The following is an 18866-nucleotide window of genomic DNA, read 5'->3' on the forward strand; positions in this document are numbered from 1 at the left end:
AGGGAGCTGAAAGAAAGATGCAAGTTCGACAAAGGCTTACATTTTCAGGGTAATTCATAGAATTTCGCACAAAAGTGGCGCACGCGGCTGGCGCACAGTGTGCGTGTGCGAATGTCTGCGCCAGCCGCGTGTGCTAAAATCGATTTCCGCGCACAGCGTATTCATGGATTTTTCGCCTCCAAAACCAGCTGTGGCGCAGAGTGGCGCAGCGACCCTACAACAGCACCAGTCACGCCCCCAAGAACGCCCCTAGTGCAGGGAAAAGCCATCAAAATCCCCAATCCAGCGCAAAGGGCTGCGCTAACCCTGGACCAGTTTACAGGGCTGCCAAACAGCAAACGCCAAGCGGGGAACGTGTATTACTGGGGTTTGCGTGAAGTTTCACACGCGAAAGGGCCTGTGCGAGTCGGGTACATGTATAACTGGGGTTCGCAGGAAGTTTCACACGCGAAAGAGCCTGTGCGAGTGGGGTACGTGTATAACTGGGGTTCGCGGGAAGTTTCACACGCGATTTCAGCAGGGTATGTGTATTTCGGGGGTTCGCGTGAAGTTTCACATGCGAAAGGGCCTGTGCGAGTGGGGTACGTGTATAACTGGGGTTTGCGGGAAGTTTCACATGCGATTTCAGCAGGGTACGTGTATTACGGGGGTTCGCGGGAAGTTTCACACGCGAAAAGGCCTGTGCGAGTGGGGTACGTGTATAACTGGGGTTCGCGGGAAGTTTCACACATGATTTCAGCAGGGTACGTGTATTGCAGGGTTTTGCGGGAAGTTTCACACGCGAAAGGGCCTGTATGAGTGGTGTACTTGTATAACTGGGGTTCGCGGGAAGTTTCACATGCGATTTCAGCAGGGTACGTGTATTACGGGGATTCGTGGGAAGTTTCACACGCGAAAGGGCCTCTGCGAGTGGGGTACGTGTATAACTGGGGTTCGTGGGAAGTTTCACACGCGATTTCAGCAGGGTACGTGTATTACATGGTTTCGCGGGAAGTTTCACACGCGAAAGGGCCTGTGCGAGTGGGGTAGGTGTATAACTGGGGTTCGCGGGAAGTTTCACACGCGATTTCAGCAGGGTACGTGTATTACGGGGGTTCGCGTGAAGTTTCACACGCGGAAGGGCCTGTGCGAGTGGGGTACGTGTATAACTGGGTTTGCGGGAAGTTTCACACGCGATTTCAGCAGGGTACGTGTATTACGGGGGTTCGCGTGAAGTTTCACACGTGAAAGGGCCTGTGCGAGTGGGGTACGTGTATAACTGGAGTTCGCGGGAAGTTTCACATGCGATTTCAGCAGGGTATGTGTATTTCTGGGGTTCGCGGGAAGTTTCACACGCGATTTTGCTGTCAGAGCGGGGTACGTGAATTTCAGGGGTGCGCGGTGAGTCCTACAGGGTGGGTCCTCCCAGGTGTTCCCTCTACACCCCCCATGGCACCTGCAGGCAGCCCACACCACAGGGGACTACCCCCCACCCCTGCTCATGTCCCGCAAGCAGCCCATCCACCATGGGCATGCCCCCCAGCCAAGCCACATGTCAGCTTGCACCCCTACCCCCCAGCCGTCAGGGGCACCTGCCAGCAGGCCCCCACTCATGTCCCACACATGTCCCCCTGCACCCCCACCCCCCAGCAGTCAGGGGCACCTGCCAGCAGGCCCCCACACATGTCCCCCTGCACCCTCACCCCACTGCAGTCAGGGGGACCTGCCAGCAGGCCCCCACACATGTCCCCCTGCACCCCCACCTGCCAGCAGTCAGGGGCACCTGCCAGCAGGCCCCCACTCATGTCCCACACATGTCCCCCTGCACCCCCACCCCCCAGCAGTCAGGGGCACCTGCCAGCAGGCCCCCACACTTGTCCCCTTGCACCCCCACCCCCCAGCAGTCAGGGGCACCTGCCAGCAGGCCCCCACACATGTCCCCCTGCACCCCCACCCCACTGCAGTCAGGGGCACCTGCCAGCAGGCCCCCACTCATGTCCCACTCATGTCCCCCAGCATCCCCACCCCCCCATCCTTGACAGGCACCTGCCAGCAGTCCCCGACACATGTCCCACTCATGACCCCCTGCAGCCCCACCCCCCAGTAGTCAGGGGCACCTGCCAGCAGGCCCCCACTCATGACCCCCTGCACCCCCAACACCCAGCAGTGCAGGGCACCTGCCAGCAGGCCCCCACTCATGTCCCACTCATGACCTCCCACCCCCACCCCCCAGCAGTCAGGGGCACCTGCCAGCAGGCCCCCACTCATGTCCCACTCATTTCCCCCAGCACCCCCACCCCCCCATCATTGACAGGCACCTGCCAGCAGGCCCCGACACATGTCCCACTCATGACCCCCTGCAGCCCCACCCGCCAGTAGTCAAGGGCACCTGTCAGCAGGCCCCCACTCATGACCCCCTGCACCCCCAACCCCCAGCAGTGCAGGGCACCTGCCAGCAGGCCCCCACTCATGTCCCACTCATGACCCCCTGCACCCCCACCCCCCAGCAGTCAGGGGCACCTGCCAGCAGGCCCCCACTCATGACCCCCTGCACCCCCACCCCCCAGAAGTACAGGGCACCTGCCAGCAGGCCCCCACTCATGTCCCACTCATGACCCCCTGCACCCCCACCCCCCAGCAGGCAGGGGCACCTGCCAGCAGGCCCCGACACATGTCCCCAGCCAACACGTCATCACAATCCAGATCCTTGGCTCTTATGGCCACAAAAATCCCACCCCACGCCACCCCAGTCCAAACACCCAACCAAGCTTTACATCCACTCCAAATTGAAATCACCATTACATGATAGATCACAAATAAGCAGTATGCGCATGAGTACAAGTTTGTCAGACCCACACAATGGCAACACATGACTGAGAAAACCCACATTGTGACATGCATGAAACCAATGAGAGAAGACCACACATTGAAGTAAGAAACAAAAATGTATTCAAGTCAAAATGAAGGGAATGACATAAAAACACACAATAATGTGAATAATAATCAAAATGCAGCATGTCCCAAAAAATGATAAATAAATAAAATGAGAATCCAAATTAATCCAAATAAAAATGTGTCCAAAGTCACCGTCCAACAAAGCAAATCCAAAGGGAAAGAAAAGCGTAATATCCATTGCTCCATGGTGAAGAAAAATAAAGATGAAGGAGAAAAATCCACTGTAAAACTATGTACAAATAGCAAATCCAGGGTCCATGAGCCCAACGACTTAAATGAAACCTACAATGAAACCTACCTAATTACTAACTATATACAAAAATGTGGGGCATAGTCCATGCGCCACAAATGAAAGAAAAAATAAATTAAACTTAACACTAACGAACTATATACAATGGCGACGGGCAAGTCCAACGGCTCACTTGTTGATGTCATGGGCCAGGGCATCATCGAACTCCTGTTCAATGTCTTGGAGGCGGGCCTGTTCTCTGTCCCCAAGGTCTTGCAGGGATAACGCCATGTCCACCTCCAACTCCCTGCGAATTCCCTCGAGGCACTCAGCCCGCCTCAGCGCCCTGCACATGGAGTTCTCTGCCCTGACCATTGTGAGCCGTGCCTCCTCCGCCCGCCGCCGCTCTGCACCTATCTGCTGGCCCAACCGCTGCCACACGGAAGACACTCCCATTCCAGGGTCCTCCTGCCCTCCGGCCGAAGCCTGCCCCTCTGATGTAGATGGCCCCCAGCCATGATGCTGTCATGATCTCTGCTTCCAAAAGGTCAGGGTTTTCCCAACTCCCTTGGAAGCAGATCCATAACCCAGGTTCCGAGTGCCAACCAGTCCCTATTGGGACCTTTTGGACCCAGTCCTGGCGCCAGTGGCACCAGGCTCATAAATATGCCCAGTCCCAGCGCTGGAAGCACCGGGCTCATAATGCTTGGGTGGACGTACCTGCAGCAGACCATGCTGCTTACTTGCCTGCCAGTTGAGTCTCTGATCCTCTTCTGTTTGGAACTACTTTTCCTGTTGGGTGGGGCAGGAGCCACTCCCTAGATTCAGAACACTGGAACTCTTCTGGAAAGCAGGAACTCTTTTCTTACCTAGGCGTGGCTGTGGAAGGAGACACCTAAGCACTACAGGAGGCTATTTAAACCACACCCGATGGATGAATCTTGCTTTGCGTTATTCTGCATCCTCAGCAGCAGAACGCTCATCGTGTCTTCTGCATCTGATCCTGGGCCTAAGGAAAAAGGCTTACCATTCTGAATCCAGTCTTCAGCAACACCTATAAAGACAAGAAAGAACAGGTTAGCATTACGGTCTTCAGTGACAGCTCTTCACTTACCTGGTCCATCGGCTGTCACCAACGCCTCGCGCTGCATTCCGGCATCTGAAAGACAAAGGCTTACCTACTCTTCGTGCGCTCCAGAGGTCTTCACACTGCATTCCGGCATCTGAAAGACAAAAGCTTACCAACTCTTCGCACGCTCCGGAGGCCTTCGGCGCTGCATCCCGCATCTGAAAGACAAAACAAGGTGCGTTTAAAGACATTGGGGAACTTTAATACTCACGTGCCATTACTCCTTTCCACATCTAACCCAGTGGGTATTCCGGCACCCTGCAGCCGCCCCGAACTTGTACCTGCAAAATAAAAAGACAGTTAGAGCGCATCGTGAAGCAGGCAACAAGCGCTTACTTACGTGCTTCCAGGCGCTTCTATTCATCACACGGGCTCCATATTCAACTCACTTCAGCCCGCCATCCGCCATCGCCGGAACCCTGCAAAACAAGAGACATCATTACTAAAGACTTTAAAGACATTAGAATTACTCGAAACTTACCGTTCGTGCAGTAAACGACGGACAGCAGTCCTCTGAAGTCAAGAGGCCTGCTCCCCTTATCCAGTGAAGAAACTGGTTACAGCACCCTGCCTCGAGGCAGATGGAGAGCACGGCGTTCACTTACCTAAGACATCTTACCCTTCGAGCCAGACATACAGTGCACAGAGGTCCAGCCCAAAGAGCCAGCCGTGTGTTACACATCACCTTTGAAGATACGGTATACGCCCAGTCAAGACCGGCGCCTCTACGGGAATCAGGTGAGCGTTACAGATGCCTCCCACGTTGAGCCTCGACGGCATCCAGGCTGATGGAATCCACCGACGCCGTCGTGCATGTTCCCTGCTCGATGATGCCGGCACATCCTCCATCTGCTGGGGTCTAGTTGCTGGACCTCCGACTCCCGATTGTGGCAGGGATGGGATCCCCACCGAGCTGGCTGCGTTAGTCAGGGCAGGTCCACAGGGGGCCCTGGTGGCATCTGGGCCGGAAGACGGCATGGAGAACGACTGGTGCATAGGCCCTCATTACAAGTCAGGCGGTGGAGCATGGTGCTATTAGCACCATGGTCCATGCCGGATTCCGCCATGGTGGATGGCGGAATTACCGCCCCATTCCAAGGTGAGTGGGGCGGTAATTCCCCATTCACCATTTGCCCTTCCCCATTCCCATTTTTGCCCCATAGGGCATAATGGGGATGGGGAAGGCGCTAATTACGGCACCGTAAATTACGGTGCCGTAATTAGCACCAAGGTCGCTTAGCGCCTTGGACTTTAACGCCTGCAAAAAGCAGGCGTTAAAGTGTGCATCAGGCGTTAAGGGTTAACGGCGCCGACGGCGCCGTTAAACCCTTAATGCCTGACTTGTAATGAGGGCCATAGTATCCACAGAGGACGAGAGGGCCGCCAGAGTGGCCGACACATGTACAAAACCCCCGACCATGGACACTCCCAACTGGGCCACGTTGGCACGCTGCTCTTCGTGATGACGTGCATGCTCCCCCGGGAAGCACGCAAGTCATCACGAATGTCACGCGTGCGCAACGCGACACCAATCAGGACCTTCTCCATACGGCCAGGGGTCCCCTCGTCCGCAGGTAGAGGAGTGTCAGGTGACATGGACATCCCCCCTACCTGCGGACGGGCCTGGGATGGGGCATCCCTACTGGTGCATGGTGGTGCAGTCACAGGGTCAGGGACAGCGACATGCACAGGCCCCTCCGCGGTGACCTGTGCTGCCTCCTGCCCCTGGCCCTGGACTGCACCACTTGCACCAGTGGTACCACCCCCACCAGGCCCCATGTGCGGCTCGGTAGCAGCCTCCTCCTCCTCTGTGGAAACCACCAACCTTGATGGCTCCACACCGTCTTCTGCCATTGCAAGCCCCTGTGGGGGCTCACCCACCCCTTCCACTGCAGCCGTAGTGGCAGACACAGCACCAGTCCCCTCACTCCCGGACGATGGTAAATTCTGGGAGGATGACTGGGCCTTGCGTCGCCGGCCGGTGGGGGCATCCCCGCCGCTTTGCTCCACAGCGCCGTCTTCCGCCCTCTTCATCACTTGTCGCTGTGTAGAGGGAGACATAGAACACAAGCATCAGGGTACTATACAATGGTCCCCTAGACATGAAGCAATAGCAGATGAGTGGCACTGTCAAACATCACTTCCATCATGTCCCTCCACAACACATGGGTCAGTGCAGGCAAAACACATGCAGTAACAGGCATGGCGCATGCTATGAACATTAGCATACATGTCCAAGGGACTCTTGAAACATACAATGCTGGTTTGAAACTCACATGCATCATGGGTCATGCCTATCACATGCACACACTTCACAGTATTTTCATCCATCTGGCCTCGTACACCCCAGACACAGTGGATACAAGGATGAGTAGGCTGCATAAGTGAATCTGAACATTGTCACAGACATGTGTCATGCATCCATGGCATTTGCAAGTCACAGACACGCAAGTCAGACACACAGACATGGAAACCGTACATGTCCATGACAGCAGCACCCATCTCTCACACCCCATCCATGTCCAATAACAGAGACAGGCATGCATTAATGTGTGCATTCCGCATGCTGCTCCGCATGTTGCATTGTAACACATGCACCAACCATGTGGTTCACACATTACTGGTCTCACATGCATGACCATGATGTCCCTGCACACACACATAAGTACATGGCCCATGTCACACATACAGGCAAGTATCAGACAACCAGCACCCTGCAACATGCCCTGTCTCACACAGCAATGCTTGGCCACTTACCGCTCAACTCCGGACGGGTCTGCCTCTGAAGGATCTGAGCGCAGAGCGCTGGGCCTACGCATTCCAGGACCCTCATCTGGATGGTACTCATGCTGCCCCGGCCCCCCTCCACGAGCGCCGGGCCTTGTTGAGGGTCCTGGACCTCAAGTCCTCCCAGCGCTTCTTGACTTGCTTGATGTTGCGGGTTGCCACCCCCTCCGTGTTGATGGCAACCACAAAGTCGTCCCAGATCCTATCCCGTCCTTCCTTGTTGGCGTGTGATGTTCCGAAGAGGGCATCATAATGCCCCAGGACATGCTCCACCAGGACACGAACTTCCTTCTGACTGAAGCTGGTGGCCCTCTGCCCCTCTGGCTGGGGGTCGCCAGTGGTCTCAGATGGTGTTTGCCCCGACATGGCGACCCCCGAGGCAGGCGTGGGTGGGCAACTGGGTCCTGGGGCTGGGCTGTGGAGCGATAGTATCCCAGTCGGGAGTCTTCTGTTCCAGCAGGGGTGGACACAGCAACTGGACCCCTGCAGATGGCTGATGTGCAGGCACCAAATAGCAGGGCACGTGGGAAGCAGGCAGTCAGGCAAAAGCAGATGGCAGGTGGGAGCGTGCTCGGGGCTCTGGGGGGAAGGAAAATTGCCTTCAGGGCAGGAGCGTGGTCTTTCGTGTGTTTTCGTGTGGCCAGCTTGATACGGAGTGATTTGGCACGTGAAAATCTTGCACATCAGCGTGTAATTCGAGGAAAGGGCCTTAGCGCGTAAGCGCATCAGCACACGCACGCGATTCCATTGGACCAAAGGCCCTTAGCGCGTAGGCGCGTAAGTTACATTACGCGTGCTGGCGTTTCCCTCATAGCACGTGATGACAGAGCACATGTGGAAAAACTGCACGTCCGAGTGTCATCGCATGTAATTGGATGAAAGCACCCACGTACACGCATCTCTGACTTGTACGTGTGGGCCGGTTTAAAATCTGCATGTAGGACGCCATTTCCTTGTACGTGCTTTTCGTGGAGAGCGAGTGGGTGAAATCTGTACTTCTTGTCGGTTCACACGCGAACACTTCACAGCGTTTCTAGTTCATACTCCCTGTTACCTCTGACAGCTCTTTTCTGATTTTTTGTTGGGCCTGTTTCCTCAAACAGAGTTCACTTCTCCTTTTGTCCTGTCTCCTCAGACAGCGTACAATTCTTCTTTTGGCGGGGGTGTTGCCAAAGCGCACACGCACCTATTTTTCATGTTCTTTTTCCAGGCAGACGGTGAGTTCCGCACATACTTAGCAACTGTGCTTGCACCGTGTGTCGCGTTCCCCTTCAGAGGTCATTGTAGGCTCTGTGTATTACGCGTACACTTATTTTTGTGTTTCTGGGTGCCACAGCGTAGTGCGAGTTCATTTGTTCACGCACGTGGTCTACGAGGGGTTGCGTGCACGTTTATTTTTGATTTTGGGCTGCCTGTGCGTTGCGTGACCCGTCATCTTCCCCCAGGGGTCACAGACAGCCTTGTTAGAGCACTAGGGTACGAATTCCATCTGGTATTTTACCCCTTTGACCCCCAATTGCCCAGGACAATAGTTTACTGCAACTCCCATACGCACAACAACATCAGTGCCATGGCTGGGAGGGGACTAAGCGGTAAGGGAGGCAAAGGTGGCCGACCCTCAAAAGGTGGGCATGGTGGGCACGGTAGGGGACGTGGCCGGGATTTGCAGGGTGCCCTATGCCCCCATGTGTGGAGGAACAATCAGGGACACCCATGCCCCCCCCATGGTTGAGGGAAACGTGGCTGACACCATCCAAGCTCAGCCCCTGTTGGACCAGCCCATTGTGGCACCTAACCTGGCACAGGATGACTCCCTGGCTGCCTTCCAGGTCAGCAAGTCTAGGCAACGTGTGGCAGTGCAAGTTGTTGTCACCAATCCACGTGGATCTGGGCAGCTATGTCATCTGCTGCCCCAAGTATGCAGGATGGGGAGGCTGCAGGGGCAGCTGCATCCGCCCCAGCTCTGACTCTCCCAGCCAGTACAGTGTCAGTCCCAGTCCATCAAACTGACGTTCCCCCTGCAACACATTACCCTGCAACCAATGCCTGCATCAAGACCTATGGTCATTGTGCATTCCCACACTCCTACTACCCAGTCCACCGGTGATTCTGCCCCTACTGACCAGAGCGGCATAAGCCATTCTGGCTCTGCTCCACCTTTAAAGAAGAGGAAGAAGGGTGCTCTGGCATAACAGGCTGAGACCCCAGACACGGCTACACACTCCGGTACCTCAAGGAAGCCTTGCTTCAATGATCCGGAACTTGATGCACTTGTGGGCTATGTGTGGGCACATAGCCACGAAATGGTGGTGACTGCAGGGTGCAAGACCACACCTGGTCAACGTAAGGCACACTGGCAGACCATCGCCGACCGCATAAGTGCCCTTGGATTTGTGAGGCGCTCAGCTGATTGCTACAAGCGGTGGAATGACCTGAAACGCAGAGCAAAGAACAAGCTGGCCTCAAATCATGCCGCTACTCTGGTGAATGGTGGTGGGTCTCCACAAGAGGACAACAAACTCACTGAACATGAGTCTGTTCCTGGGGCCTTCGTCACAGAGGAACAGATCCAAGGTGTGGGAGGACTACCTGATTATGAAGCATTGTCCGGTGAATGCCCATGCATGTGTGTGTAATGCATGTGTATGTTGTTTGGGTGAAAGGTTCTGATTAGTGCCAGGTGAGGGTGTGTGTGCCTGAGTGGTATGGGTCACCCATGTGCTTCATCCAAAACATTCAGCGGCCTTGGATTTGGGTGTGACAGTATCCCTTCTGCCCACATTAGTAATTTGGCTCAACATTACGGCAGTTGCCCTTGAAGTGGCATCTTGCAACAACATTGTTTGTATTTTTCAGTGTTTGTTCAGGCTGATTGTTTCAATTCTCCCACTTTGGCTACGCATTCCTCAGCCCTATTGTCACATTTGTGACATGCTTCTGTCATTGATGAACCCCACATTGGACCACATGTGTTACCTTGTTAGATGAATGATTTTACCATTCAGGCTAATTGAGTATTGGCCTGATCACAGAAATTTATGGGGCCTGTTTGAATGTGGAACATGATAGTTGTTTCATGTTGAAGTGACAAACCATTGATGTGTACATCGGCCTGCAATCACTGTATTTGTGTACACTGGATGTGTTGCAGTGTGTGGCACATGCCTATTTTGTCACATTATGTAGCATTTTTCATCTCATCATGTCCATCTCACATGGATGGCTGACAGTATTAATTCACTGACATATGGATGTACTTGTGGAATGTACCATGGCTATGTCATGTATGTGTATTGGACATGCCAGTCACAGCCCAATGTGTGATGGCAGTGCTACCCAGCATGCAGCAAATGTGTTGCTCTTCCATGTAGGTGTCATCAGTGTCTGCCTTTTGGGTCCCCTTCAAACTCAGTGTCAGTGCATGCATGGGAGGGTTGTAGTCATGTGGGACATGTTTAAATCGTGTAAATCATGTACTGGTTATGTAGCTTCTCAGGCCTATTTGTGTGCTATGGTGCTAATGCCTGTTTCCATTTTTTGTCTTTCATGTTTTTGCAGGGGATGACGCACTTGATGCTGTTGAGGTTGAGGAGATGGTGCAGACCCAGGAGGAATCTCAGGCACGACCGGGCACCAGTGGGGGACGTGGTGTGGTGGTGGGTGAGAACCCAATCTTGCTGCAGAACATTCTGTCGAGGGGTGCCTCTGGGTGCACCTCTCCAGACCTCTATTCAGGTGCTGATTCGGATGTTGAGACCTATGTGGCGTCGCAGGTAAGTGTTTTTGGCAGGGATTCTGTTCTGTCCAACCTACCTGTACCAAGGGTAGAACCCTCTATGGGGATGTCAGTGTTGGTACGTCCGCCTTTGGCGGTTACGGATGCAGTGTCACACTCCACAACATCTGATCCTGTTCCTGGGCCAGCAGATCAGAGGGGGAATGCAGTCCTGCAGCCTCAGGCAGTGCCGGCACAGCAAGGCGCAGATCGCCTTGCCCCAAACAGGTGTGGTGCCCGCCGACGCGGTGGCCGTACGCCACCAGGCAATACCGCATGGGAACAATCCATTTACGGGATGGCAACCCAACAGGCAGCATCAGCTGAGATGATGGCTCAAGCAATGGAGAGGGTGGCCACTTCCATTGTCCCCCCTGAAAGGCAGATGGAGCTACTACAGCAGGCAACAGACTCCATTTGCCAATCACACAGGGAGGACATGTTGGCGTCCAACAGGGACAGGCGGGCGGCACTGGAGACTCTACGCCAATCGATATCAATAGAGTCCCAGGGCCACAGGGAAGCCCTGAGGGTAGAACTCCATCACCTCAGGGAGACTCTTGTTGACCTTGAGGCTTCCACTAACTTGAGGACAGAACAGCAGCTGGAGCGGCTAACACGTTCGCTCTCAGCTGAGATGCAGGCAACTCGGGAGGAGATCCGTGCATCACGTCAGGTGCTGCATGGGGATCTCCACAATACAATCCTCTAAAACGAGACCTTCCACACCCGCATGCTTGCTGCCATGGAGGACCACACCAGGGCTTTGCGTGGGCTGCCTCCCATTGCACCACCACCTCCTGTGGCAGCCCCACCTCCTGTGGCAGCAGCAGAGGGTTGTGATAGTGACAGCAGCAGTTCTCTCACATTGGCATAGCCGTGCAGGCCATGAGCCCATGGAGGTGTTTTTTTTCCCAACATCCACACAGGTGGGTGTTGGTGCGCAGCCTGTCCTCGGACCTCCTGGGTGGCCTCCCTCCACCATGACCCCCACATGGCCATTTTCTATTTTTTCTTTTTTATTTTTTTTTTTTATTTTTTTTTTTTTGCAGTGTGTTGCCTTGTGTGGCTCCCGTGGGCATCCACTGTATTCCGGCTGGGCACATGCAGGCTTGTCCTGAGTTTGGGTTAGATGCTTGGGTTCGTGAGACACAGACCCCTCCTGCTTCCCGTTTCCATGGGCTTGCAAAGGATGTGCCCAAGTGACATTGACTTACACGGTGACGTAGGACTCCCATGAGCTGTGTGGGCAGTCTGTAGTCAATACTGTATATACATTCCTAGTGGATATTGTTGTTGAATTGTACACTGCATGGTGTATTGCTATGTGCTTGTGCATCCATGTCTTTTGCCTAATTTGCAGGTTAATTCCTCATGTCTTCACAAGTCCGTCTACTTTGGAGATGGAGGTCATGTTGTAAGCAGTGCACTTGGACATTTGCGTGGCAGCAGCACTGTACAGTTGGAAGTGGCCGATGTGCTGGCATGATCAGGTTGTAAGACTACCACTACTTTAACTTAGTACTGTCATGTTTATGCTATGTTTGAGGTTGTGTAGCTGCATTGTATTGTTGGTAAGTATTTGGTCATGTGTGTTGTTAGTTCTACATTACTGGGAGCATATTGTGTGTGGGCAGTTTCCATTGAGGACACTGTACTTTGACACTTGTGTGATGTTTTGGGGATTGCTTTGTTTGCTCTCACATAGCATGACATGCCATGGTGTGTTGGGTGGCGGTGCTGGAGAGGGTTGGGCGCTGTTGTCATGTTGTATTTTGCAAGGGGGTAATGATTTTTGCAGCATAGAAGTGTGTCTTTTGATGACACAGCATTGGTGGTGTTTGTGTAGGTAGGGCACACAATGTAACACTTCCAGGTGACCAATCTCAGGTTGGTATGGTTGTGACAGTTGACTGTCCCTTATGTCATCATCATTGATTGTCAGCTGGTATGTGCCAGGGCTGTGTGCACTCCACAGGGGTTTGATTTTAGGTGAAGTAATTATCCACCAGCTGTGTACAGGCTGCCTCACCCTGTGCCCTTTCCCCTCCTATGCGCAGCGGCCGTGCTTGTGGTTGGGGATGTGGGGGCACCACCATGTCCACAGGCAGGCCCCGGCGTGTTGCAACGTTGTGCAGGACACATGCTGCCACTATGATCCTGCATACTACTGGGGGAGCGTATAACAGCTGCCTGCCAGAACGGTCAAGGGAGCGAAAGCGTGACTTGAGCACTCCGAATGTGCGCTCCACTATGCCCCGGGTTGCAATGTGGGCTGTGTTGTATCTTACCTCGAGTGGCGTGGTGGGGTTCTGAAATTGGCGTCATCATGTGGGTGCTCAGAGGGTAGGCACTGTCCCCTGGGGAGGTGGTGATGCGTATCATTAGTGGGGTTGTGACATTGTTCAGTATCTGACATGCATGCATGTGCTGTGGCATTTATACTCACCGAGCAGCCATGTATCGCCATGCCGCCCAGCTTCTAGGTCCCGGTTTAGGGTTGACATTCTGGACCCTGGATAGTTGGCATATACTGAGGTGATGATTCCCTTGGCATCACATACTACCTGGACGTTGATGGAATGCCAGTGCTTGCGGTTTCTGTAGATGTGCTCTGATGCCTGGGGGGACGTAGAGCATGGGTGCAGTCAATGGCACCTAGCACTTTGGGGAAGTGTGCCACCCTGTAAAAATCCTGGACGACAGCCTGCCTTTCTGCAGGTGCTCTGGGCAGGTATATGTGCCTGCGGACTGATGGGCGTGCAGTCATGATGGCCAAGACCTGGTGTGGGCAGCGTGGCTGCGTGGCCTGTGACACCCCCCCCCCACTATAGCAGTTGTCCGTTGAAATGAACCAGTGGCCAAGAAGTGCAGTACATTGAGGACCTTATGCAGGGGGCTGAGTGCTTGGGAGCACAAGGTGGGTGATGTGAGGTCATCCTCCCACTCACTCACCACGTCGAGTATTATGTGAGGTGGAAACCTGTACCTCCCATACACCTGGTCATCAGGCATCCCAAAAAGGCTGGTTCTGGGTGTAAAAATTCTGGGCCTGACTGTCCTCCTCCTCCTCCTGCTGCGGTATCCCACGACCACTGCTGCTAGGTACAGTATATTCATCCTGGCATCTGTGCTTGTTTGTTGTTTGTACGCACTTTTATGCTACGTGGGTCCACGTACGCCTGCTTCCTGCTGGCGTACGTGTTTCTGGATTAGCGCATCTTTTTTGGCACATGCATTAGCCCCGTTCGATTCCATGAATACTTGTTTTGAACCTGCGTGTGGGCGTTCCGCGCACTTGCCTCCAGTACTTCCCCCGTGACGCCCACATTTTCACGAGTTGTTCCCCATTCCGCGTGTCACGCCCCCTGTTCCTCCTACTTTTGTTGTGTGCGCCGCGCTATGTGCGATTTCGCTGTGCACTTAGCGCACACTGTTTGGAGACGTGTGCGCCAGCGTGCGCCACGCAGGATTTTGGCGCACATCCTGGAATTTCCTCGCGCACGGACTTCCATGAATCGCTGTGCGCGGGTTTCGCTGCGATTTTTGCACTGGCTGAAAATTTCAGCGCACATTAATTCCATGAATCGGCCTGTTTATGTTGAGGACTGTTTTGTTAGTTGCTGACATCTCTGCACATTGTATAAGATTAGTTGCGAGGACTAGGTTTTGGACACAGAGGAATTCGGAAAGCCCTCCATAGAATAGGACAAGATTGTTTTTTTTCCATCCTGACTTTGAAGTTAACCAGGGTTTTTTATAAATTCAGAATCTGTTGTCTGTGTTTTACTCCAAGATGCCAACACATTTCACAAATCTCACTATAGGAAAGGGCCAAGCTCTAATTAGTATGGAATGATTACCTGTGTGAAAAGATTTATTCTTTGTTTTAAAGAAATGTCATGGAATTTACATGAATTGTATTGTAGAGAGCTCCTGATCAACTCTAGGTCATATTTGTAATTGCATGAAAACATGTATGATATTACAATGACATTTCTATTTGTTTGTACACATCTCTTTACAGGTAAACATGGTTATGTCACTTTTGGGAATGTTTTGTCCAACTTTATTTGATGTAATTAGCGGTTTGGAAAACTATCATCCTCGGATAGCGCTGAGATGGCAACTGGGACGCATCTTTGCTCTTTTCTTGGGCAATTTGTACACATTTCTTATTGCGCTCATGGATGAAATCAATCTGAAGGTAAGTAGGCTAAATTTTGTTCACAATTGTTAATTTTCAATTCTGCAACTCCCCTCCTTAATAGAATGATATAATTTGTCACATATATATTGCAGTAATTCTCGCATTTATTATTTTAGCGTGAAGAAGAAAAGATAGTGATGTACAACATGACCATCTGGGAAGCCAGCTTGTTCAATAAAACAGTGTCTGGAAATTCCACTGCAGGTCCTATTCTTGTGGATCCTGCAGATGTTCCAAGAGGACCATGCTGGGAAACAATGGTCGGGCAGGTAATAGGAGAGTTACTGTAAACTATGCAGGACACGTTTTGTAGCGCGTTGCGTATGCAAGTAGAAACAACCTTCTGTCTGTTAAAACCTGGCACATCACCTCGAGGGATATCACTCTTGTATTTTTAGTCACTTTGGTAACCTTTTTAGCAGCCCTAAACACTATGGTGTTATGAAATAGGTATAAGGTGTATTTCCATCTCTATTTAAAACAAACTGAAATATTTGAGTGAATGCAGCATCAAAAACAGATTTACAGAATAATGTGTATTCTGCTTGATGGTTGATGTTACTCCCTTTCTGAAAACTGTAATTTGGCTGGGAGTATCAATGTAATTGAATATGTTGATGATTAATGTTAATCATGGTTCACCAAAGTAACATTAATCTGTTTATTAATAGATTTAAAAAACAATCCTATTCAAAAACTATAATTCCAACAATAGTTTATAATCAATGGTACCATTTCTGATCAATTGACAGTGTTGACAATGGACAACTGCCCATAATGGGGCTATCTTTCTGTATAGATGTCCCTAGTAGAGTATGTTGAGTGGGGTTGTTTCGTCACTCTAAGCTTACCGCTTAGTAGGTAATGGCCTTGGAGTGTCGATCAAAGGGATGTCTTAAGGTATCCCCAATACCTTATTTTTTGAAAAAAAATGATACACATTGTCACCTTGTCACCCCTGTATTGTGCCTGTCCACCTTAATTTGAATTATTTGACTTGATTCTGGTAATTGTATATCAAATTAAATATATATATTTAATATGTATATATATATATATATATGTATATATATATATATATATATATATATATATATATATATATATATATATAATTTATTCAATTGCCCCAATGTAAACATGTGTTTTGACCACATTTGGTCCTCATCCAGACAGGGGTATTATTGATTGGCTTAATCAGAGTCTTCACCAGAATTCTTATATCTGCTCCTTATTGTGCCCCTGTGTTAGTGAAGGGCAGTGTTTAAACACGCAGAATGACATCGGGACACTGCGCAGAATGACATCGGGACACTGCCCTTCATTAATAAGCCCTGTCTTGATGAGGACCAAATATGGTCGAAACTTGTGTTGACATTGGGTCAATTGAATAAATAATACATCTTTAATTTGATATACAATTACCGGAATCAAGTCAAATAATTGAAATTAAGGTCCACAGGTATAATACAGGGGTGACATGATGTATAATGTCCCTAGTGGAGCCCTGCACCTTTGGAGTGGTAGAATCCAAAGACCATGTTATTTTGTGGTGACGGTAGGTTGTTTTAATGCAAGCTGGGAGTATTTCAAGGTGTACCAATACAAGTAACAAAATGTGCCTGACTTTTTTCACTTCAAACCCACTTGAGCCATTTTGCCATTGCTCAATCGCTTAGCAATACTTCCACTATTGAACATGTATTGGATGAGCTCTATAAATACATGCATGCCACCTCATATCTCATGTGTAGAGTTGCTACCTATCTGGACAATGGAAGCAAATTAACTCATCTTTTTGTTCTGGACCTTCGACAACTTTTAGAACAACAGGTTTTTGCACCTAAGGTAGGTCATTATCATCTGAATTGTTTAGCTTATTCGCCAGTCTTTTGGTCTTTTGATAATGAGCACTACATCAATAGGTCTCCAGTGATTACTTGGGCTGTAAACAAGTGTGTACACCAAATGAAGATTAGGTAAAGTTAGAGAGTGACAAATAGCAAATTATGTGCATTGGGGAATAGGAAACCCCTCGAAAGCCCACTGGTTTCTAGACGGCGTGCCATTGGAAGTACTACAACATGTTATGTTATGTTATGTTATAACACTAACTATAGCGCCAAAGCCCTCGGGCATCCAAGCGCTCCTTCACAAGCAGAAAAGAGATTCAGTGAAGATGAGCCAAAGTTTAGTTAAAGAGTGTAGTTTTCAGCAATTTTCGGAAAGTCAGAAGGTTGCTTTGTTCTCTCAGGCCCAGCGGTAGATTGTTCCATACACAATATCGAGGTGCAATAATTGAAGAAAAAATGTAAATAGAAATAACTTTGTAAAGTCTTCACAAACTATTATCGACCCTTGATATCTGTGTTGAATAGGTTTGATTTAAAGTACTATGGTTTCTCATTTGGACGTGCAATTCTTTACATATAGTGCAAATATTGTTCTGGCAATTTTATCTGGTACAGAATTACAAGGGCTAGATATCACAGAAGTCCAACTTTAAAGGAACGCTTTAGGCCTCTCAAGCAATCTCAATAGTATGAATTAGGGCTGATATTGCCGACTATCTTTGGAAAATTGATGCTTCGCTCATTTTCTTCCAGGGTTTGGTTTTCAGTGGGACGTGATGCTTAGTAACACACCCGTTCATAGAGGACTGATATTTCTTGAGGAAAAAAATCTGACCTTGGCTCATGTCAGACCTAGGGGTCCTTTCATACCTCAGCTAAAGAAGCACTCCTTAAACAAAACAAAAAAAAACACTTTTTATCATAATGTATCAGTTAGCTGTTTAAGGGACCCTGCATTACGAAGAAGGTATTGGGGCAATTGAACAACGTTCCTCACAAACAATGTTGTTGTAGTTATATAAGAATGTAAAAAAGATTGAAACAGTGCAATATTTGCGTACGCAATGCACACGCTTGAGCGAGGAGTGAAGCCGAGAGATCAGGTCTCTGTCAGATCATTCTCAATCACCATTAGATGATTTGTGGCTGGGGGCTGAATGGCATCCATGTTGATATTCCTGCTTATATTTAAACTTATTGATCACAGTTTTACTGCTATTCAGTAGGGTTTATAGCTGTTTTTGAACTCTGTAAGAGTGGCATTGCTGGAGGAGGTGCTAAGTAAGGATGTAATCTAATCTTATTCATATTAAATGATGTGATTTTTCAAAATTGGGAGCTGTTAGTTTGTTGCAATAAAACATGGGACAAAAGGTTGTGTACGATTGTTTGTTATTGATATTGTGTTAAAAAGTGAGTTAATGCTTTGAAGGAAGCTGTATCAAATGTTAAAAAAAATATGCAAAAAATGTAACTCTTCCTCCACTGTAGAGTTACAAGACGTCACTTAGTCTCTCGGACATAGGGGAAACATCAGACATGATATGTCATTAAGGAGGAGTGGCAATTGTGCATAACTGCTGTCTAGTGGGGGGAATCTCCAGCTCATGGAGATCTATACTAACGCCTTAGGAAGTATAAATGCATAGATGTATTTGTAGTCAACACACCTGCCCAGTTCATAAAGGTACAATAATAAAAAAAAACTAAAGCGCTAATGTTTTGAGTCTTGCATGGAATGATATTCTCTTTATGCTTATTCACAGGAATTTGTACGTTTGACAGTATCAGATATTATGACAACATACATTACCATTCTTGCCGGAGATTTTCTGCAAGCTGTTTTTGTTCGTTTTTTCAATTATTGTTGGTGCTGGGACTTGGAATATGGATGGGTGAGTGGCACATCTTCAATGAAATCAAACAACTGTTCTCTGTTTTATTCCAAA

At 50.0% G+C, this 18866-nt stretch overlaps 1 protein-coding gene across 1 annotated transcript in view; it reads left to right on the forward strand.

Moving 5' to 3' along the window:
- Positions 1-18866, forward strand: part of LOC138510811 (transmembrane channel-like protein 1) — a 534459-nt gene that overhangs the window by 380124 nt on the left and 135469 nt on the right. The window contains exons 9-11 of the mRNA XM_069626507.1: positions 14882-15061; positions 15181-15333; positions 18684-18812. Of these exons, the coding sequence (XP_069482608.1) occupies positions 14882-15061; positions 15181-15333; positions 18684-18812 (462 nt within the window). The remainder of the gene's footprint in view (positions 1-14881; positions 15062-15180; positions 15334-18683; positions 18813-18866) is intronic.

Source organism: Ambystoma mexicanum, chromosome 6p, assembly GCF_040938575.1.
Source record: "Ambystoma mexicanum isolate Mex_15411 chromosome 6p, UKY_AmexF1_1, whole genome shotgun sequence".
Lineage (NCBI taxonomy): Eukaryota > Metazoa > Chordata > Amphibia > Caudata > Ambystomatidae > Ambystoma > Ambystoma mexicanum.